At 39.8% G+C, this 23,962-nt stretch overlaps 1 protein-coding gene across 1 annotated transcript in view; it reads left to right on the top strand.

Annotated features, from left to right (window-relative positions):
• Positions 1-273: 273 nt before the first annotated feature.
• Positions 274-23,962, top strand: part of LOC122803964 (arachidonate 12-lipoxygenase, 12R-type-like) — a 399,535-nt gene continuing 375,846 nt past the window's right edge. The window contains exon 1 of the mRNA XM_044073642.1: positions 274-475. Within this exon, the coding sequence (XP_043929577.1) occupies positions 320-475 (156 nt within the window). The 5' untranslated portion in view covers positions 274-319. The remainder of the gene's footprint in view (positions 476-23,962) is intronic.

Here is a 23,962-nt window from a genome sequence, read left to right as displayed (position 1 = left end):
TACAAAGGCATTCTGCAGTGCAGGAATGCATACATAAAATGTATTACTTTCATTGCAGAAACAAGCAGTCCTATATTCATTTCACTGAAGATATTAGAAGAGTTAGTTGAAAAATAAATTTCATGTTTATACAAGAAATGGCTTTCTTAATCTTTTAAAATATCTGACATGTTGAGACATTTTAAATGGATATTTCAAAAGCGTAGCTTACATAAAAGTTACCTGCCCATCTCAGCATGTTATGCAATACTTATAAATAGAAGTCTGCACTTGTCTGCAGCTTAGACAGAGAGAAAGCATTTCAGGATTAAACTTCTGCATGATGGCTTCAGAAAAAGCTAAGTATGAAGTACAGATTACGACGGGTCAACTTTTTAATGCAATTACCCTTGACGCCGTGTACATCACCCTCATTGGTATGAAAGCAGACAAAATAACAAAGAGTGAGAGGGCGAGTGTGAGCATCAAAAAGACAGTAAGCATCTCTAGCAAAACGTTTTCATCTGTAATGTTTTCTTGTGACACTTTTGTTGTTATTTTTTTGTTTAATACTGCACTTTTTTAATTTATTAATAAATGAGTTAATTTAGACCAGGCAGTTTACAGTTAAAATATCCAAACATTATGTACATAAGGAGCCCATAAAAACACAGTGAAGAAGTGAATGGTTAGGTAAAGTGGATACTTTGTAGATGTTTTGTAAAAGTACAAGCTCCCTCAGCTGTTAATGGAAACAAACCTGACAGGAAAGCACTGTGTGCTCAGTAGCCTGCAAAAATGAATCATAAGGAGTGCAAAATGAAGACCAAGCTGTGACAGTAGTCTGTCACAGAACAAGAACAAATATGTTGATAGGATTCCTGATCTGAAGTCAAATATCATTTTTTTTTAATTTTAATCCAATGCAAACATGAGAAATTTGCTGCAGAGTTCAAAAAACATATTCTTTTGCCTGTTTGTGGTACAAAAATTCTAGCACTTTGCAGTATCACTTTAGAAATATAATAGCAGTAATACTAGACAATATAAGTTAGAAGTTAGGCAAATGTATACAGTTATTTCTTACAATGTTTTTTCTCATGAACAAGTTAAGATAATTAAGAATTTTCGGCCATTCTTATTTAAATTTAAATTATTTTTTGATACATTATGTAAATTTCCTACTTTTTCATTCACTAGAGGTAGGAATACACAGGATATTATTATACATAATAAATTTGTTAAGCCAGTGGAAAAGTTATGTAGCACTTTAGGTAGGCTGGGCATTAGTGGTTGTACTAAATGCTCAGCATGTGAATATATTGTTGATTTTTTTTTAGTTATATTAATGGTGTTTCTTTTAGTCCTAGAGAACATTTTACTTGTGTAACATCTAATGTTATTTATGTTCTCAGATGCTCCTGCAATCTCTTTTATATAGGTGAAACCAAGAGAAGTTTTAAACTAAGATTGCAGGAGCACATTAGAGACATTAAAGTGGAGAATGCTGCTAGTCCTGTTGCCATGCATTTTAAGTTATTATAGCAATAACCCACGCCTGGGTGTGGGTAATGCTGGATTTACCCATGGTTGGCGTGGTTTGGTAGCCAACTGGGTACATTACCCAGAAGTATTATACCATGACATTATTTAAGAAAAGAAACTATTACTTTTCTTAAATAATGGCATAGTATAATGCCTGTTTACTGCCCTTCCGCAGATGTCTGGCATCTGCAGTTCTGATGTACTGGTACATCAGAGAGAAAGCAAGATCTCCGTTGCTTTGGAGATGTCCCCATTTATGTTAAATGGGTTTAGCATGGTGAGACAGCTTTAAAATAAGCAGCGGAGATCTCCTTATACTAATGGAAAACATTTTAAGCCTAGCCAATTATCCCTTGTAAGACTCAAACCCTGTACCTTGTGTTTGTAAGGCAAACACCTTAACCATTAGGCCACCCTCCCAACCCTATAACTCGATTTACAATGTGCACGCTGGCCAATCAGCGTGCACGTTTTGGGGGGGTCATGGTATAATTCACAATAGTAACCCAGACTCTCGCAAGCCAGCATCCTAGGACAAGTTAATTGGGTGTTGGCAATTCTGAGCTTAAGAACAAATATCATTTGTTATGTAAAGAAAATATTTACATTTTTAAATATAATACTTTAAGCCCTTATGGGCTTAATACTGAATGTTCATAGAAACCTTTGATATAATTGTGTTTTTATGAATGATAAATTAATAGTACTAAATGTTTTAGGAAATTAATTAATTATTTGATAGTTTAATAGATGGTAGTTAATGTATGTATAAAATGGCACTGTTTTTTTCTTATTGATGTACTCCTAGAAGGCACTTGTTGCCGAAGCGCTAGAGATTTGAGAAATGTTTTTGTAAATAAAGTGCTTGCTGGTGATTTCTACTTTTCATCTGACCATTTTGTCATATTTTGGTTCTTTTGGGACCTTCCTGTTGTGTTTTTTTTTTCACTTTAGAAATATGATCAATGCAGGGGTTTCTGCAGCTCTGAAAAAAGGGAACATTTTTTGTAGTGACCCACAATGAATTAAGTAAAGTAGAAAAACTGCCACAAAACAGACTGACACATGACTACTACCCAAAACATGAAGACATGGTGTTGGATGGACGTCTGAGACTGGCACTTCTGGTTTCTAGTTAAATAAATCCACCAGCCTCTCTTTGTTTTATTTGTTTGCTTAGTCCTAGATTAAACTGAAAATAGTCCTTTTTGCATCAGTGTTCTACCCCAGTTAACACATAAGAAAGAAATAAGTAAAAACATTGTACATTTTGCTGTATTGACTCAGACTGAATCCAGTACAGTAGAAAGACTGTCACAAGAACAGAAAATGACTATTAGCGTTATGCAAGGAATGTAGAGATGCTGTGGGCAGGACTTGTGAAACTCAAACTACTGTTTTTGCATTAAAAAAGAAAGACAGTAACATCATATACAACACCTATGTCAATGAGATGGTGCAGACATTTTGTTTTGAACAGCTTGGAGAGAGATAGAGAGAAGGCAGGGATTTGTGAACAGCTCCAGTGAGATGAACCCCGATACATACTTACACCTGTCATCAGTAATTAGACAAACCTCATTCACAATATGCAGGTGCTTGTACTTATTTTAGGTACAAATGTGCACATGTACACATGTGCTGCAGTGAGAAACGCACTGTTAGAATACTGGTACACACTATAAACATTTAAACAGTATTATTTCTGTAGTGACCAGCCCTTTACAGAGCTTAGGACCCGAGTCCAAGTGTTTGCACATCCTTTGTCTTTTCAGTTTCTGCAGGGGTTGCTTTTCATGCTAAATTATATTGTGTTAATATTTTGTATTGAGGGTATAATCCTCATATCACGCTAGAAGTTACAAAGGCTGTACTTAGTGACAAAAATGCAATTTTCATTCAGTGTTTATTAATACTAATGCAGGATTCATTTAAGGTTGTGGACAGTATTCCAGGAGAGTGTTAAGAAACCCAGAGTCACATTTCCTTATTTAAAGATAAGGAGACACAGGTAATTCAAGTGGAGTCTTGTTTAGCCCACCTCACTTTGTACAACATCCCGTATCTTGTTTAGCACACCTCACTTTGTAAAACACCGCATGTTTTGTTTAGCACACCTCACCTTGTACAACAACATGTCTTGTTTAGTGCACCTCACTTTGTACAACATCCCATGTCTTGTTTAGCACACCTCACTTTGTACAACACCCTGTGTCTTGTTTAGCACACCTCACTTTGTACAACACCCATGTCTTGTTTAGCACACCTCACTTTGTATAACACCCTGTGTCTTGTTTAGCACACCTCACTTTGTACAACACCCCATGTCTTGTTTAGCACACCTCACTTTGCACAACACCCTGTGTCTTATTTAGCTCACCTTACTTTGTACAACATCCCATGTCTTGTTTAGCACACCTCACTTTGTACAACACTGTGTCTTGTTTAGCACACCTCACTTTGTACAACACCCTGTGTCTTGTTTAGCACACCTCACTTTGTACAACACCCATGTCTTGTTTAGCACACCTCACTTTGTACAACACCCTGTGTCTTGTTTAGCACACCTCACTTTGTACAACACCCCATGTCTTGTTTAGCACACCTCACTTTGCACAACACCCTGTGTCTTATTTAGCTCACCTTACTTTGTACAACACCCCATGTCTTATTTAGCACACCTCACCTTGTACAACATCCCAATGTCTTGTTTAGCACACCTCATCATGTACAACACCCAATGTCTTGTTTAACACACCTCACCATGTACAACACCCCATGTCATGATTAGCACATCTCACTTTGTACAAGACCCTGTATATTGTTTAGCACACCTCACCTTGTACAACACCCCATGTCTTGTTTAACACACCTCACCATGTACAACACCCTATGTCTTGTTTAGCACACCTCACCTTGTACAACACCCCATTTCTTATTTAGCACACCTCACCTTGTACAACACCCCATGTCTTGTTTAACACACTTCACCGTGTACAACACCCCATGTCTTGTTTAGAACACCTCACCTTGTACAACACCCAGTGTCTTATTTCGCACACCACACTTTGTACAACACCCTATGTCTCACATATTCTCCTCAACCTCTTAGCATACCTCTCAATCTCTAAGTACAAGGAATTTGAATAAAGCTAAAAATTATATGGGACAAAGGCCACAAATCAGGGAAAAAAATTAAATATTGCTCTTATAAATTTAGAAGGTTGCTAGAATAACATTGTTTTTGTTAACATGCATTTTTGAAGCATATGAAGTCTGATGTATGCCAGTATTTAATTACTTTAATCCTCAAAGATTTGCCAGAAAACGACTAATTTTATGAAGAACAGACAAAAACATACAACATAAGATCTGGACACTTGAGAGGTATGCCTCCTAATTTTAGAATTTCATCTCCTACTCCATTTTACTAAGTAGGTTTTCACAGGAACAAATATTTAGAATTTTGTCTTTTACTCTATTTTACTAAGCAGGTTTAACAGGAACAGAATCTATTGTTTAGAACAGAAGAAATAAGGAAGGTAGACAATCATCTCTACCCCCCCAAATCATCTATCAGTGTTCTCATCTTTCTTCCTTTGCCATTTGCAGGCACCATAGGTAAACTTTCCTAGGTGGAAAAGTAAGGAGGCTGGATTCTGTTAGAAACTGTTAGAAAACTGTACAAACTAGAGGGTCTATATGATCCATAGGACAGTGGGTGCTCAGTAACTCAGGCAGGAGTAGGTGGTTAAGCCCTTTCCTAATCTTGTGAAATTCAAGTGGTACAACCCATACTTCACAGCGCCAGACTGTGTGTGTGTGTGTGTGTGTGTGTGTGTGTGTGTGTGTGTGTGTGTGTGTGTGTGTGTGTGTGTGTGTGTGTGTGTGTCTGATTAGGGATTGCCCCCCCACCTTTTTGAATTGTATCCTCTCAGTCAGCCAGGATATCCTCTGGTATGCTGCACCCCAACCTTCTCCTAGAGTAAACATACCTTTTAACCTATAAGTCCATGAAATCTGGACAATGCAAAAATAATGGGGGGGTGATAAAAGTCCAAAATCATGGAAAGATTTTAAGTGTTGTTCTTAGAAACTTAGAAAGCTGTTAGAATAACATGTTTTGAATGTGTATGCATTTTCTGAAGAATATGAAGTCTTTAATTCAAATGTATATCAGTATTTAGTGCCTTTAGTCTTTAACTATCTGTCAGAAAACTACATATTTTATAAGAAGCAGACCAAAAATGTGAGGCAAAAATATAGACAATCTTCAAAAATCTGTGCAGTTGAGAGGTATGTCCTAGAGACAGACATGGAGATGCTACCTCAAAACTTCTCTCTCCCTCTTCCTCTCCCCTCTCTCTTCTCCCAGCCAGCACTTCTAGTGTCCAAGCAATAAGATTAACCTGGGACATCTGGACACAGTGATGGCTTTACCTTCTGTGCACTTGTCTAATCAGCATCATTTTTGTCAGCATACACCAGTCTTCTGTTTTGCTGGAACAATCTTTGCAGAAGTAAGATGGTTGTTGGCAGAACAGCCTGAGCACTGGGAGTGTAATGCAGAATATTGAAGATAGAGAGCAGAGCCGTGTCACTGGAAATCAGAGTCCTTGAGATGGAGGTTGGAACCTGGAGCTGGAAAATGGAATCCTGGGGACGGGGAGCAGAACCCTGGAGATGGACTGCAGAATCCATAATATGGGGTGCAGAACCCTGGGGATAGGGAGAAGAACCATAAGAGATGGAGTCAGAACCCTGGGGTTGGAGTGCAGAATCCAGGATATGGAGTGCAGAACCCTGAGGATGTGAACAGTACCCTTGGGATGAGGACCAGGACCTTGGATATGGAGAGCAGAACCTTCTAGATAGAGATGTTTCAGTGGAAAGGAACAAACTGACTAATGCACTGAACTTCTGTCATTTTTTTGCAGTACAAGTATGATGGAATGCTATAGCGGATGACTGGAGATGGTACTAAACACTGAAGCTGAATAAATACTTGAGCTATGGGTGGAACACAGCTCATTGATAATGTTAGTGAGTTTCAGTCCTGGATTCCTCCTGTGAAAGTGTGCTGTAAACCAGTTTAGGGCACACAGAGGGGTGACTGAATTGGTATGGCACTGAAAGCCTTGAACCATGTAGAAATAAGATGCTCATTATTAAAGAGATGGCTGCAAATGCAGTCAGTAATGTTAATCAGTGCTCCCTGAGTACAGCGACTCTGGGAGAAACAGCACTAGATGTCTGTCATGAAGGGAAGCAAGCCATGGTACTACACCACTGGTCAGTAGTAGCCTGGTTATTTTATCATGAGCACTCCAGGTTGATTACAAAAAATCTAGGCATACAGTTTAAAACAATCACTATCAAAAACAAGAAACAGAAAACTGAAGGGTCCATCATTATTTAATACATATGAATTAGTGCAAAGGCATTTTGTAGCACAGGAATACATACGTAAAATGTACTATGTAAGATCCTGACAACAAACATCTTTTAAACTGAAGATGCTAGATGAGTTCTGAAAATTGAATTTCATGTTTATGCAAGAAATAACTTTGTTATCCTTACAATATATCATGCTAAACATTTCAAATAGATATTTCAAAAGTATAATGGCATAAAGTACCTGCCTATCTCAGCAGATTATGCAATGCTTATAAAGTGGTAACTGAAATGCAGAAACAACAAAGTATTTCAAAATTAAATAACAATATAATGGCTTCAAACAAAACTGAGTTGAAGTACAGGTTATGATAAGTAACCTTTCAGGGCTTAAGAACTCTTATTCAACCAGTCCTAAATGGTAAGAAAGGAAAATGTAATAAACAATATAAGAAAGTCATGAGTAGGAGAAAACTTGGTAATAAACACATAGTATCTATAAAAATCTATAAAAATCTATAAAAATCTGTACAAATACATGGTCATGTACTATCCAAATGTGTATATAAAGCTGTCAACCTAACAAAAGCGTAGCAGGCTGAAACCTCCTGATAGGGTATACAAATTACACTATACTTTCTTGTACTGACATTGTGAGTATGTCAAGGAGAAACTGCTGATCCAAGTCTGTATGTGTTTTTTGGACAGAGGCTATGACAAAGAAAAGATTAGGAAGGTCAAGAATCAGGTTCTATTCAATGAAGAGACTGCTTTAGTTGGCAATCACATAAGAACGTTTGGTTTTCGTGGCAAGAAGTCCTTTGACAATTCCAGAGTCAGAATCAATCTCAGATACACCAGTGACATCCATCACATTGAAGATATTATTCTAAGCAATTGGCATATTCTCTTGACTGATCAACAGTTAGCAATGATAGTGGGCTCCACACCTTCATACACATTTCGTAACAGTAAGAATCTCAGTAGACTCCTATGTATAGAGTCTAATAATGTTAATAAGAATATAAGTATTAACAAGGATGTGAAGTCAGGTACTTTTCCTTGTAACAAGTGCAGTGCATGTACATTGATTACTACAGTCCAGGAGTTTGAACATCCAGTGTTGAACTACAGGTTTGAACCACATCACAAAGGTACATGTGTAAGCAAGAACCTTATATATTTAGCCACATGTCAGAGCTGTACAGTATTCTATGTAGGAATGACTACTAGGACCTTGAGGGAGAGGATACTGGAACATGCTTTAGATATCAGGAAGTGTGATACCAAAAGTGCTTTGGCTAAACACATTGCTAATAATCCAACACATTCATTTGTATTTAGAATCCTACAGACAGTCCCACCTAATTCTAGAGAAGGAGACATTTTCAATGATTTAGAGCTGGTGGAACTCTCTTGGATTTTCAAACTCAAAGCACATTATGAGCCAGGACTTAATCAATATGTTAGTGTAAGGGCTCCGTTGAAGGGACGCAGTGCAAAGTAATTCTCTCAACCATGTCTGATTTTCTTTGAACCATGTCTGATTTTAGTGACAGTGTATACAGATATATTTATTTGATTGCACTTGTTTATTATTACATTTTTATTCTACATACAGACTTGGATCAGCAGTTTCTCCTTGACATACTCACAATGTCAGTACAAGAAAGTATAGTGTAATTTGTATACCCTATCAGGAGGTTTCAGCCTGCTACGCTTTTGTTAGGTTGACAGCTTTATATACACATTTGGATAGTACATGACCATGTATTTGTACAGATTTTTATAGATTTTTATAGATTTTTATAGATACTATGTTTCATACCAAGTTTTTTCGTTTCATGACTTTCATATATTGTTTATCTCTTGTAACTTATTTCAGTCATTAGGACTGGTTGAATAAGAGTTCTTAAGACACATAGTTTTATGATTAATTACCTTTGTTTCAACTAAGGAGTTTTGTTCATCATTTAACTGTTTGAGCTTTGTTGGTTCTGCATTTAGTTATTTATTTATTCCATCTACTCTGCAACATGAGCAATAGTACTTGCCAGTGCTTGGTTTGTTTAATTAGATGATTTTATTCACATGGTTAGGTTTAGATTAATTAAGCTAATTGATCAATTTAGAAATGTGTATATATACTTGGTTTTAGAAGATGTTTGTTGTAAGGATCTGAAGAAGCGTGTCTTGGTACACGTGAAAGCGCTTATCTGTTCACAATAAATACTTTTTATCCATTTATTGTGGTGGTCGACTTCCAGTTTGTATTCTCACTTTGACTTCATTTATTTCTGGAGAAGACCTTTGGGCTACAGTGACTGTGTGTTTCAGAGCACTAGATGTCTGTCATGAAGGGAAGCAAGCCATGGTACTACACCACTGGTCAGTAGTAGCCTGGTTATTTTATCATGAGCACTCCAGGTTGATTACAAAAAATCTAGGCATACAGTTTAAAACAATCACTATCAAAAACAAGAAACAGAAAACTGAAGGGTCCATCATTATTTAATACATATGAATTAGTGCAAAGGCATTTTGTAGTACAGGAATACATACGTAAAATGTACTATGTAAAATGCTGAAACAAACAGTCCTATTTTAAACTGAAGATGCTAGATGAGTTCGCTGAAAAATGAATTTCATGTTTATGCAAGAAATAACTTTGTTATCCTTACAATATATCATGCTAAACATTTCAAATAGATATTTCAAAAGTATAATGTGCATAAAGGTTACCTGCCTATCTCAGCAGATTATGCAATGCTTATAAAGTGGTGACTGAAGTCTGATGCTTAAACAAAGAGAAAGTATTTCAAAATTAAATAACAATATAATGGCTTCAAACAAAACTGAGTATGAAGTACAGGTTATGATAAGTAACCTTTCAGGGCAGGTACCCTTATCAAGGTCAACCTCACCCTAAATGGTAAGAAAGGAAAAATGTAATAAACATATAAGGACCAGCGTGAGTAGGAGAAAAGTAATAAACACATAAGGATCAGAGTGAGTAGGAGAAAAGTAATAAACACATAAGGATCAGAGTGAGTAGGACAAAAGTAATACACAATAAGGATCAGAATGAGTAGGAGAAAAGTAATAAACATATAAGGATCAGAGTGAGTAGGAGAAAAGTAATAAAGATATAAGGATCAGACTGAGTAGGAGAAAAGTAATAAACACATAACGATCAGAGTAAGTAGGAGAATAGTAATAAACACATAAGGATCAGAGTGAGTAGGAGAAAAGTAATAAACATATAAGGATCAGAGTGAGTAGGAGAAAAGTAATAAACATATAAGGATCAGAGTGAGTAGGAGAAAAGTAATAAACACATAAGGATCAGAGTGAGTAGGAGAAAAATAATAATCACATAAGGATCAGAGTGAGTAGGACAAAAGTAATAAACACATAAGGATCAGAGTGAGTAGGAGAAAAGTAATAAACACATAAGGATCAGAGTGAGTAGGGGAAAAGTAATAAACATATAAGGATCAGAGTGAGTAGGAGAAAAGTAATAAACATATAAGGATCAGAGTGAGTAGGACAAAAGTAATAAGCACATAAGGATCAGAGTGAGTAGGAAAAAAGTAATAAACATATAAGGATCAGAGTGAGTAGGAGAAAAGTAATAAACACATAAGGATCAGAGTGAGTAGGGGAAAAGTAATAAACATATAAGGATCAGAGTGAGTAGGAGAAAAGTAATAAATATATAAGGATCAGAGTGAGTAGGAGAATAGTATTAAACATATAAGGGTCAGAGTGAGTAGGAAAAAAGTAATAAACATATAAGGAACAGAGTGAGTAGGAGAAAAGTAATAAACATATAAGGATCAGAGTGAGTAGGAGAAAAGTAATAAACACATAAGGACCAGAGTGAGTTACACAAAGAGTGAAGTGTGTGTAGCAAAAGGCTTTATCTACAATGATTTCTTAAGATGTGTTTATTATTTTGCGCCCTATAATTCTTTTTTTTATTTCATTAATGAGTGAGTTAATTTAGGCTAGGTGGATCAAAGTTAATATCTAAACATTATGTTTATAAGCAGCCCATAACACACAATGAAGAAGTGATTGATTTAATACAGTGGGTAATAAGCTTTTAAAAATAAGTAAGAGGAATCGAGGCATAAAAAATTACAAACTCCCACATCTCTCAACAGAAAGAAACCTGACAGGAAGATATTAGGTGCTCATCGGACTGGAGAATGAGACCCAATGGAGTCCCATAATGGTGACCATACTGCTAAAATAGGAGCAGAACTGCACTTGTGTCTTATTATTTCCTGATGTGAAGTTTCTGAAATTTTAGTGTGATACAGACAAAAGAAGTTTGTAGCATAATTCAAAAGCCAAGTTTTGTTTGTTTGTTTGTGTTTTTTTTAGAGGTGTAAGGTTTTACCATTTTACACCCTCTTTACTACTAGGATTAACTCAAGGATTTCTGCAACTCTAGTAAAATGGATTTTTTCCTGTAGTGACTTACACTGAATCAGACACAGTAGACAAACTGCCACAAGAACAGACTAACAGACTACCACCACTCACATGTACACACAGTGTTGGGTGGACCTCTTAAACTGGCACTGCTTTTATTACACTAAAAAAAGAGCACTCCACTACAACAGATGTGTAAAGTGATGGTACAGGAATTTTCTTTGGAATGGAAAGAATGCGGGAGCAGTTCCAACGAAATGAGGCAGGACACACACTCACATCTCTTGTCAGTAATTAGACAAAGCTCATTCTTCCTATGTAATTTGTTCTGTTTATTTTAGGGACAAATGTGTATATATGTGCTGCAATGAGAAACTCTGTTAGAATTCTGGGACACACTATAAATGTTTAAGCAGTATTATGCCTCGAGTCTTGTTGTCCTTTTCAGGGCATTTTAATTTTTATTATTTATTATTTTATTTATTTATATTTGTTGACCGGGAGTGTCCGACTGCACGTAGGTCCATTTTCAGCGGAGGCCTGGGGAGAAAAGCTCCACAGTAAAATAAACAGACAGTAGTTACATTGAATTACATAGCGATTAACAATTTACATAGCAATTACTTACAACATATTTACAGATGAAGAACATAGTACATCAGTAGACAACTAGAATCTTTATCTGTGAAGTACATAACAGACATTAACAAATGTTATAATAAGAAGTTCCTGCTGTATAATAAGTACTAGGCTTATGAGCATCTGAGCTTGCTATAATCAAGGTAGTTAGTGGAGTGGAAAGAAAGGTAGTGGTTGGATGGGGTGGGTGATATTAGAGTGGGAGTTTCAAGGGCATAGCCAGCATGTTTTTAGGTGTGCTTTTAGTAAAGTTTTGAAGTGAGTGCATGATGGTACAGAGGTAATTGTGGGTGGGAGGGAGTTCCATAATTTGGCTATGGTGCAAGAGAATAGTGCTTCACCAGCAGAGTTATTGGCTTTAGTGATCTGCAAGTGACTTTTGTTGCTGGATCTTAGTGGTGCCTTTATCATTTATTTATTTATTTAACATATGTCTACTGGGAAAGTCCGACTGGGACACAGCCCATTTTCAGCAGAGGCCTGAGGAGAAATGCTCCAAATGCATGTCTTGGAATGTGAGAGGAAACCCATGCGAGCACAGGGAGGACATGTAGAATTTGCACAGAAGGCACCCCAGCTGAGAATTAAATCTGAGAACCTCTTGCAGTGAGGCGACAATGCTAAACATTGCAGCACTGCACCACCAATTAGGCCGTGGGTCTGATTATGAGCACACCATTTCTCTTTTCACTTTGTGTGGGAGATGTTATTTCTATGCTATAACCCTCATATTAGTCAGTGATTAATGATAGCAATGCAGGTGTCATTCAGAGTTGTGGATTGCACTCCAGGAGATCCTTGAGACATTCAGAGACATGGCTTCAAGTTCAAAGATAAGGTTGCACCATACTCCATGCCTCACAATTCTCCCTCTACCTGTTATCCTGATATTTGAAATTTCAGCTCCTACTTTTTATGAGACAGGTTTTCTCAGGAATGCAAACTGTTGGTGGTGTGAACAGTAGAAAAAGGTGGACAAAAACATATTCTGCCCACCCATATCATCTGCCAGTGTTCTCATCTTTCTTCCTTTGCCATTTGCAGGCACCATAGGTAAACGTGCAGAGCTGGAAAAGTAAGAAGGCTGGATTCTGTTGGAAAGTGTTAGAAAATTGTACAAACTAGAGGGTCCATATGATCCATAAGACAGTAGGTGCTCAGTAACTCAGGCAGGAGTAGCTGGTTAAGCCCTTTCCTAACACTATGTAATTCAACTGATACAAGTCCTACTTTTCAGTACCTTCACTATGGTTTCATTGTAGATGTTTGCATGCACATCTCTGTGTGTGTGTGTGTGTGTGTGTGTGTGTGTGTGTGTGTGTGTGTGTGTGTGTGTGTGTGTGTGTGTGTGTGTGTGTGTGTGTGTGTGTGTGTGTGTGTGTGTGTGTGTGCACATGTGCATGTGTGTTTCTTGTGCAATTGTCTGTGTGTGTGTGTGTGTGTGTGTGTGTGTGTGTGTGTGTGTGTGTGTGTGTGTGCACATGTGCATGTGCATTTCTTATGCATTTGTCTGTGTGTGTGTGTGTGTGTGTGTGCACACATGTGCGTTTCTTATGCATTTGTCTGTGTGTGTGTGTGTGTGTGTGTGTGTGTGTGTGTGTGTGTGTGTGTGTGTGTGTGTGTGTGTCTTGTGTGTGCATGTGTGTGCATGTGTGTTCCTTGTGCGTGTTTGTCTGTGTGTGTACTTGCATATGGGTATGTAGAGATGACCCCCTGCACCTCTGCGGCTGGAATGGGTCCTTGCTATTTTAGTGCTTTAAAGGGCTACTTCTCCTGTTATTATCCTTTATTTGCTCATACCAAACACAAGACCAAGCAATAATATCAGGACTAGTGCCATTTTCCAAAACTATGACACCACTGCAGACCAGCTATCCACATGAGATGATATATGTGGATATCAAAGCAGCTATCAGGGCACGTAGGGCACGTAGGGGAAGACATCTTACACTGAAAGCAGATGACAATTACCAAACTCAACAGAAAAGGTGTCTTCAGCAAACCAGACATCAAGTTAGAGTACCATAAGCCTATGTTCCACCTAGGCTGAAGGTCCAAAGGGACCATCTCCAGACAAGCACATTTTTAAAAGTTCCTAAAGATATATATATATATATATATATATATATATATATATATATATATATATATATATATACACACATATATATATATATACACACACACACACACACACACACACTACCAGTTCTGTAGCACTCATTCCACAGACAGTATATTTGATACAAGGTACTAAATGTTTCAGTGATGGCATAATAGTTCTTTATAAGAATACAGTAATGCATGCCACAGCTTTATAATGAATGCTTCAGTGATGGCATAACAGTTCTTTATATGAATACAGTGACACATACCACAGCTTTATAATGAATGCTTCAGTGATTGTGTAACAACCCACCACTGGACCTGTAATCAAGGAGCCTCAGTCCTCACCACTTGCACCTGTGGGGGGATGTTCATTGGGAGGATAACAGGTACACACAGTATTTCCAGATGCAGCTCTCTGCATCAAGTGCAATTTCCCTTAAGAGCACACAGAGACCACAGTCAGTCTGGGGCTGGTTTCTCCTTTTTTCTCCAGATCCCCAATAAGACTCCCCACTGGCACAGCTATAGAGTTGAGATCTCAGCTGAGTGACTAAGCCAAGACCTCCACCACCCTCTCTGTCCAATCAGTGCTTTGTGTCCCTGCCCAATTAGCCAGCACACACACACACTTTGAGGTTTTATTTACACACACATACTCCTGAGAGAGGCTGGCACAGGTTTACTATCTATGCCCCCTTCTGCCCAGACTATAAGGTAGTTTCTACTGCCACCAGTTGTGTTTCAACAGCTACTTTAAGGCCCTTAACAAAGGGTAACCAATTTTACTGTGAAATATTAATATTAATAGGAATGGTAGTTCGACCAAGAGCAAGGCTGTTAGGAGTGGCCCACACAGTATCAACAAATAAATAGGCAAGTACTCGTAAAACTTAAACATCTCTACACAGATCAGCCACAATGAAAGGTTTAAATATACTTAATAAATATCAAAATAACAAGATGATAATAAATATATATTCACAGTGACATCAGAGTTGAAAACCACAGGAAATATTTAAAACAGTATTGCAGGACAGGCTCAGACAAATAAAGAAAAATATGTAAACTAAGCTTCACTGTATTCCTGACTATATCTAAGAGAATTACTAGTCCCTAGTTAACTTACTTAAGTACAGAAAGGCAGATGATGTGGTGAACTTTTTTTGTTGTCAAGTCTAAGACAAAATACAGAATGCTCTGTCTCACTAAGCGACTTCTAAATAATATCTAAAATATTACTGCTGGGATAGCTTGCAGAATGACATCATTTCTGGTCATCTGACTTCTCGTTCCCACGTGAAACCCCCATTGCTGAAGCTGGCAGTATTTAGCATCTACCTGTAAAAATACTCATACAAGGGCTTTTGCTCAGAGCTTTGGCAGAAGCTGGAAGTCATAAAATAATTGCATTCCTCCACATTTCAACACTAGTAATTAGTTCACCATAAAGATGATACAGAAAGCTTCCTAGTACAGACTTTATCTCTCTTGCTGTATTGAGAACTGAAAGATACCAATTGATATGGCCTATATTTAATTTCAGATATTTTTATAAAGTTTGCTGGACTGAGGTTAACCCTCCAGTTTCCTCTGTTAACATATACATTTAAACAGTTACAATAGTGCATGTACATTTCTGGTCTCTTCCAGTAGGCACAATGTGGATCAATTTCAACAACTGGCTAAACTTCTGGTTTCATTCAAAGGGGATCCAGTGTCTGTCAGCCTGGGACGACATGCTTGACAGGCATCGTTGCTTCGCAAGAGACGGCGTGCACCTGTCACACCTAGGCTTTCGAATACTGGCCAAGGCTCTTGCTGCCCCCATATTGCCTTTTTTAGGAAAGACTCAAAAGTCAAACCCACCTCCATAAACAGCACAAATAAAAAAATGAGGGTTATGCTACTCAATGCCAGGAGTTTAAATCTCAAAATGCACGCGCTCAAAGCACTCCTCAGTATGGAGAAGGTCAACATCTGTGCAGTAACTGAAACCTGGTTCAAGGCTCCACAGAGCACCCCAGCACTACTGGGCTACAACTCATACCACACATTTTGGCCACAGAACGTGGACTGAAACACAAAAGGAGGGGGTGTATCCATATTCATCAAGGATACCTACACCTCCTGATTAGTGGCGCAGCATGATACCTCTGAGATCATCCATGTGCAACTAACATCAGGCAAATCTGCAATGCAAATTGTGGCCTGTTACAGATCACCCTCCATGACCCAGGACCACCACTCTGCCTTTCTGGAGACACTGGAAAACATGAAGATCCTACCAAACACCCTGATATTGGGTTATTTCAATTACCCTACCATTAACTGGGAAAACTACTCAAGTACAAACTCCCAGGTCCAGCGCTTCCTGGAATTTATCAACTGAAATGCCCTGGATCAGCTGGTAAACTCCATTACTAGAGGTGAAAAAATATTGTACCTGGTCATCACCAACATGAGCGACAAGTGTTCCACACTGGAGGTCAACCTGTCACTGGTTAGATCAGACCATAAACTAATCACTCTGGATGTCCACACCACACCACCACCTCCAACCAAGGAAACTACAGTGAAAAACTTTTCTGTAGCAAACTTCACCTTACTTAAGACAGAGGTGGTAAGTTTCACAGCCCTCATGCTAAAGGATAACAGTGTCCAAGATGCAGGAATCTTTACAAATGCACTCTATGAGCACCTACAAGGATGCATGGATTGTGCCATCCTTAGCGAAACCAAGACTCACTCCCCTAAGCAAAGGAAACCAGTCTGGTGGACCCCTGCCATAAACAGGCTATACAATAGAAGGAGGAAACTAGTTCAGAAAAAAAGCAAATTCCAAGAAGTAAAGACATCCCTGATCAGTATCAGTAAGAAACTAAGGTCCCTCATAAAATCCTCCAAGGCTAACTTCAAAAGAAAAATAGCCAAGGATTCGAAAGATAACCACAAAAACCTTCTTTAGCTATGTCAAGAATCTAAGTGGCAACTCACAGATATGCTCTGAGCTAGTGCAAAATAGCACAAAATATACTGAACCCACTGATATTGCCAACATCCTGGCAGATAGATTCTGTGCAAACTTCACCCCCCTCTAACCCCCAAAAGTGCCCACAACAATGCCGGAAAAGTGTAGTGTCCTGGAAATCACAGACGCACAGGTGAAAACAGCCCTTTCAAAAGCAAAAAGCACAGCATCAATGGGGCCAGATGGTGTCTCAGGCTGTGCTTGCACGAACTACAGAACAAACTAACCCCCCACCTAAACACACTGTTCAACCGCAGCCTCTCCACAGGCTACGTGCCCATAGAATGGCACAGCAATGGTTATTCTGCTCCACAAAGGAGGGGCCACAACTGACCCTGGTGACTATTGCCTCATAAGCCTGACTAGCCTGGTCTGCAAGGCTATGGAGCGCATCATCATGGAACTCATTAACAAAGACATTGGGAACTTCAAAACACTTGACCCAACCCAGATCGGCTTTGATAAGGGCAGATCATGCCTACTAAACCTGGTTGACTTCTTTGAGACAGTCACCAAGGCCATAGATGAGGGTAAGGTAGTTCACACAGCCCACCTTGATCTCGCCAAGGCTTTTGACACCATTCCCCACTCAGGAATTATAGAAAAACTCACCAGCCTGAACATAAACCCCTACGTCACATGATGGGTTGCCAACTGGCTTACAGACAGAACTCACACGGTAAGAATAACGGACTCCAGGTCTGATTCTAAACCAGTCACAAGTGGTGTCTCACAAGGCTCAGTCCTGGGACCCCTACTGTTCGGCATATACTTCTCAGAAGTACAGGCAAACACAGGAGGACTATGGCTAACCAAGTTCGCTGATGATGCAAACTGGGAGCCATAATTGACTGTCCGGCTGACACGGACAGTCTCCAAAAGGGCCTTACTGAGATGGACACCTGGTGTCAAAGTCATGGTCTCAAGCTAAATGCCAAAAAATGCATAGTCATCCCGTTTGGGGCAAACAAAACACCCATGAATTATCACATAGGTGGCAGCCCCCTTAATACAGAAGAGGTAATAAGAGATCTGGGGACCCAGGTAGATAGTAATCTCTCTTTTGACAATAATATTGACAAAGTAGTTAGGAAATCCTGTGTAACCATCTAATTACTAAAGGGTTTGCATCTAGTTATAGTGCCCCTCTACTCATCACTCATCAGACCCATCATAGAGTACAATGCCCCATTTGGGATGTACCTCACAAGACACTTCCAACAGCTGGAAAGACCACAAAAGTACCTCACCAAGAGGATTACTGTCCTCAAACATATGTCCTACGCAGCCCAACTGGAAAAACTCCAGCTGTACTCAGTGGCATATCGCTTACTCAGAGGTGATCTCTGCCTGACTTACAAAACCATGTCGAACTCAGAATTGATGGACATGCTCCACTAAAGAAATCCAAGTCACTGCAAGCCACTTGCTCTAGTGAGCTAAACCTTGCCACAACAATAAATAGAACATGCTGGAGGGATAGATTCCTGTCACAGAGACTCCCCATGCTATGGAACAAAATTCCTAACTACATTAGGCAGAGCCCCTCACTAACACTCTTCAAGAGAAACCTTGACGAGTGGATGGGTAACAGAAAATACACCCCTGGGATCACTTCATTGGCTCTTCTTGACAGAGGCTCAGTTAATTAATCAATGGGGTGGCGAAAGATGACACACACTGGCTAGGCTTATAAATGCCCTCGGGCAGATAGCCTAGTACCTACCTATGAACCTATGAAGATGTTAACTACAATCACTTTACAAATAACTTTTCAACACAAACATCTGTATAAAGCAGTTTGATATACACATGACAAATACATTTGTAACACATGTAACATGTCACTATAGGTGACTCTATTGTCAGACACACTGATGTCCCGCTCACCAGGCTGAATAAAGAGAAGGTCATGGTGAGCTGCCTGTCGGGTGCTAGGATCTGCCACATAACGCAAGCACTCAGGTCACTCCAAAGCAAATACAAATATGACTCAGTCATTGTATATACTGTTGTGAATGACCTGAGACGTACCTCCCTGGACTACATGAAAAGAGACATAGAGGAGCTCTCTGATCATGTAGCCTAGGCTGGTATGACCCTGACCTTGAGCAGCATCTTACCCTCACCTAGAATGATGCCACAGTACAAAGACAAAATGATCGATTTTAACAACTGGCTAAAATTTTGGTGTCATTCAAAGGGGATCCAGTGTCTGTCAGCCTGGGATGACATGCTCGACAAGCCACATTGCTTCACTAGGGATGGCTTGCACCTGTCACCACTGGGCTTTCGGATATTGGCAAAGGCTCTTGCCACCCCCATAGTGCCTTTTTTAGGCAAGGCTCAAAAGTCAAACCCACACCCATAGACAGCACAAGGAACAAGAAACTAAGGGTAATGCTGCTAAACGCCAGAAGTCTTAACCTCAAGATGCACACACTCGAAGCCCTCCTCAGTATGGAGAACATCGATATCTGTGCAGTGACAGAAACCTGGTTCAAGGCTCCAGAGAGCACACCAGCACTACCAGGCTATACCTCATATCATGCTTTTTGGCCCCAAAACCCGGACCGAACCACAAAAGGAGGGGGAGTTTCCATATTTATCAAGGATATCCACACCTCCAGGTTAGTGGCATTGCACGAAGTATCGGAGACCATCCATGTGCAACTTACAGTGGGCAAGACTGCTTTTCAGTTTATAGCATCCTACAGACCACCCTCTTAAAGTCAGGAATCCCACTTGGCTTTCCTGAAAACATTGGAGAACATGAAGATCTCTCCGAACACCATTATATTGGGTGACTTCAACTACCCAAACATTGACTGGGAGCACTACTCAAGCCCCAGCACCTTAGCCCAAAGGTTCCTGGAAATTATAAACTCAAATGCTATGGAACAACTAGTCACCACTCCCACAAGAGGGGACAACATACTAGACCTGATCATTACCAACATGGGGACTCTGTGCTCCACACCAGAAGTATATCCCTCATTGGTAAGATCAGACCATAAATTAATTTCACTGGATGTCCACATCCCGACCCCACCCCCAGCCCAGAAAACCACAGTGAAAAACTTCTCAAAAGTGAACTTCTCACTTCTCAAAACCGAAGTGGAATCCTTCAAGGCCCCAGGGCCAGTGGAATCTACGGCCCAAACTGCAGAATCCTATATAAATGCATTCTACGGACATATCCAGGAATGCAAGGATCATGCTATCCCAAACAAAACCAAGACCCAATCATCCAAAGGCAGGCGTCCAGTCTGGTGGACCCCTGCCATAAATAAACTGTACAACAGAAGGAGGAAGCTACAACATGATAAAGCAAAATCACTAATAGGGAAGGCATCTCTGATCAGTACTAGCAAAAAATTATGATCCCTCATAAAATCCTCCAAGGCCAGCTTCGAGAGAAAAATTGCACAGGACACCAAAGACAATCATAAGGCTTTTTTCAGTTATGTTAGAAACCTGAGATGCAACTCCCAGACTTGTTCTGAGTTGATTCTAAATGACAAAAAATACACTGAACCCACAGACATCGCCAATATCCTGACAGACAGGTTCAGTGCAAACTTCTCCACCCCCTCCCCCAAAAGAGCAAGTATCTATCCCGGCAGAGGGCTGCCTCCCAAACATCTCTGATGCTCAGGTGAAGGCTGCCCTCTCCAAAGCAAAAACACTGCTTCCATGGGACCAGATGGCATCCCAGGTTGCATTACATGAACTCCAAGAGGAACTAATCCCTCAAATAAAACAGCTATACAATCTCAGCCTCACTACAGGATATGTGCCCACAGAATGGTGTACAGCAACAGTGGTCCCACTCCACAAAGGTGGAGCCTCTACGGACCCTGGAAACTATCGCCCCATAAGCCTGACTAGCTTAGTCTGCAAGGCTATGGAGAGGATCATCATGGAGCTCATAAACAAAGACATTGGGGACCTACAGACACTAGATCCTACCCATTTCGGCTTTGTCAAGGGCAGATCCTGCCTTCTGAACCTGGTTGACTTCTTCAAAACAGTCACCAAAGCCATAGATGAAGGGAAAGTAGTCCACACAGCCTATCTGGACCTTGCAAAGACATTTGACACAATACCCCACTTGGGCATCATAGATAAGCTATCCAGCTTAAATATAAACTCCTATGTCACAAGATGGGTCGCAAACTGGCTCAAAGACAGAACCCACAGAGTGAGAGTTGCTGGAGCCATGTCAGACTCGAAACCGGTCACAAGTGGCGTCCCACAGGGTTCTGTCCTGGGACCACTCTTGTTTGGTATATACTTTTCCGAGGTACAGGCAAACGTGGGAGGACTATGGCTCACCAAGTTCGCAGACGACTGCAAACTGGGTGCCATAATCAACTCTCCAGCTGACACAAACATCCTTCAAAAAGGTCTCACAGAGACAGATAACTGGTGCCAGCACCATGGTTTAAAGCTAAATGCCAAAAAATGTATAGTCATACCCTTTGGCAAAAACAACGTGCCCACAAATTACCACATAGGCGGAAACCCATTAAGTACAGAGAAAGTTATTAGGGACCTGGGGACCCAAGTTAATAGCAATCTCTCCTTTGAAAACCACATTGCCAAAGTGGTTAGAAAGACCCTCTACATAGCCCACCTCTGTCAAATCCAGAATTAATGGACATGCTCCACCTCAATAAATCTAAATCCCTTAGAGCCACACGCTCGAGGGACTTGAACCTCAGCACAGAAATAAATAGAACTTGCTGGAGGGACAGGTTCATAACCCAGGGGCTCCCTTCGCTCTGGAATAGAATTCCAGTTCATGTGAGGCAGAGCACCTCACTGAATCTCTTCAAGAAGAATCTCGATAGGTGGATGGGGGATCGTAGGTTTGTCCCAGGGATTACTCCCGTGTCACTATTAGACAGAGGCACAGTAAACTAAACCTTAAAAAGGGCACAGTATACTCAAATCAAGGGATGGCGTAAGCCATACAGAATTGGGCTAGGCTTATAATTGCCCCAGGGCAGATAGCCTAGTATGAACCTATGAACCTATGAACCTAAATTAGTTTGATATTCACAAATGACATATAATGATTTACAAAATTCCAGCTAGCTGTGCTGGCAGTACCTCCTTACATCACAGATGGCATAACAGTTATTTATAAGAATACAGTGATGCATGTCACAGCTTTATAATGAATGCTTCAATGATGTCATAACAGTTCGTTATAAGAATAAAGTGACACATGCCACAGCTTTGTAATGAATGCTTCAGTGATGGCATAACAGTTCTTCATAAGAATACAGTGATGCATGTCACATATTTATAATGAATGTTTGACAGACAAAGAATGGGCCCCCTACATTGAGCAGAGTTGAATATGAATTTGTCGATGGAAAATTTGACATTTATGTTTTTCATCTTTTCCCTAAAAGCTATACTGTCTGATCATAACAAGGTAAAAAGTGCTATCTGACTTTTAAAACTTAAAAAAAAAAGACAAGTGACCGAATCTTACGGTCTGCATGACTGTCCATTTAATTACCTACTCATACTGCTGTCACTGTGGTCACCAAAGTGTAGCTAAAGATGACTATAAAGAAATTGAGCTCACGGTGACAGGCAGAGATCCACCCTGCTGCTCTACCTGAAGGACAGAAAATTCTGGTGCACCTCAAACAGCAGTCAGGTAAGCTCATCACCTGAATTGGTGTAATATACCAAGTGCGGTGCTGTTAAATTAAAAAAGAAAACAAAGCACATCTGGTAGACAAAAAAGGAATGTGTGTGCATATGTGTGTGCTTGTGTATGCCTATGTGCCCGCATAATGTATGTATGTGTTTCTCTGTATGTGCCTGTGTGTGCATGTATGCCTGTGTATGTGCATGCGCTCAACCTTGCTTCGTGTGTTTGTGTGTGTGGGTGTCCGCTTGCCCATATGCATGTATGTGGGAGTGTATGTCTATAAGCATATATGCAAATATGTCGGTGGGTGTTTGTGTGTGTGTGTGTGTGTGTGTGTGTGTGTGTGTGTGTGTGTGTGTGTGTGTGTGTGTGTGTGTGTGTGTGTGTATTCTTGTGTGCGTATGTCTCTATGGTGTGTGTGTCTGAGCATGCATGCACTTTCCCTTATGTTTAGATTTTTGTGTGTGTATGTTTGTGCACACATGCATTTATTATGTGCATGTATTTCTATGTCTATGCGTTTGTGTATGTCTGTATGCATATGCACGCATATGTTTATGTGTGTGTGTGTGTGTGTGTGTGTGTGTGTGTGTGTGTGTGTGTGTACATGCCTTATGTGCATGTATTTCTGTATGTCTGTATGCATATGCACGTATATGTTTGTGTGTGTGTTTGTGCACACATGCATATACTTATGTGCATCTATTTCTATGTCTATGCATTTGGGTATGTCTGTATGCATATGCATGCATGTTTGTGTGTGTGTGTGTGTGTGTGTGTGTGTGTGTGTGTGTGTGTGTGTGTGTGTGTGTGTGTGTGTGTGTGTGTGTGTGTGTGTGTGTGTGTGTGTGTGTGTGTGTGTGTACATGCCTTATGTGCATGTATTTCTATGTCTATATGTTTGTGTATGTCTGTATGCATATGCACATATGTTTGTGTGTGTTTGTGCACACATGCATATACTTGCATGTATGTATTTCTATGTCTATGCATTTGTGTATGTCTGTATGCATATGCAGGCATATGTTAGTGTGTGTGTGTGTGTGTGTGTGTGTGTGTGTCTGTGTGTTTATTTGTGTATGTGTTTGCACATGCCTTATGTGCATGTATTTGTATGTCTATGTGTTTGTGTATGTCTGTATGCATAT

The sequence above is a fragment of the Protopterus annectens genome, chromosome 6.part0, assembly GCF_019279795.1.
Source record: "Protopterus annectens isolate FY-2018-M chromosome 6.part0, PAN1.0, whole genome shotgun sequence".
NCBI lineage: Eukaryota > Metazoa > Chordata > Ceratodontiformes > Protopteridae > Protopterus > Protopterus annectens.
Note: the sequence above shows the minus strand (reverse complement) of the source record. Positions and strands in the feature narration are given on the sequence as shown.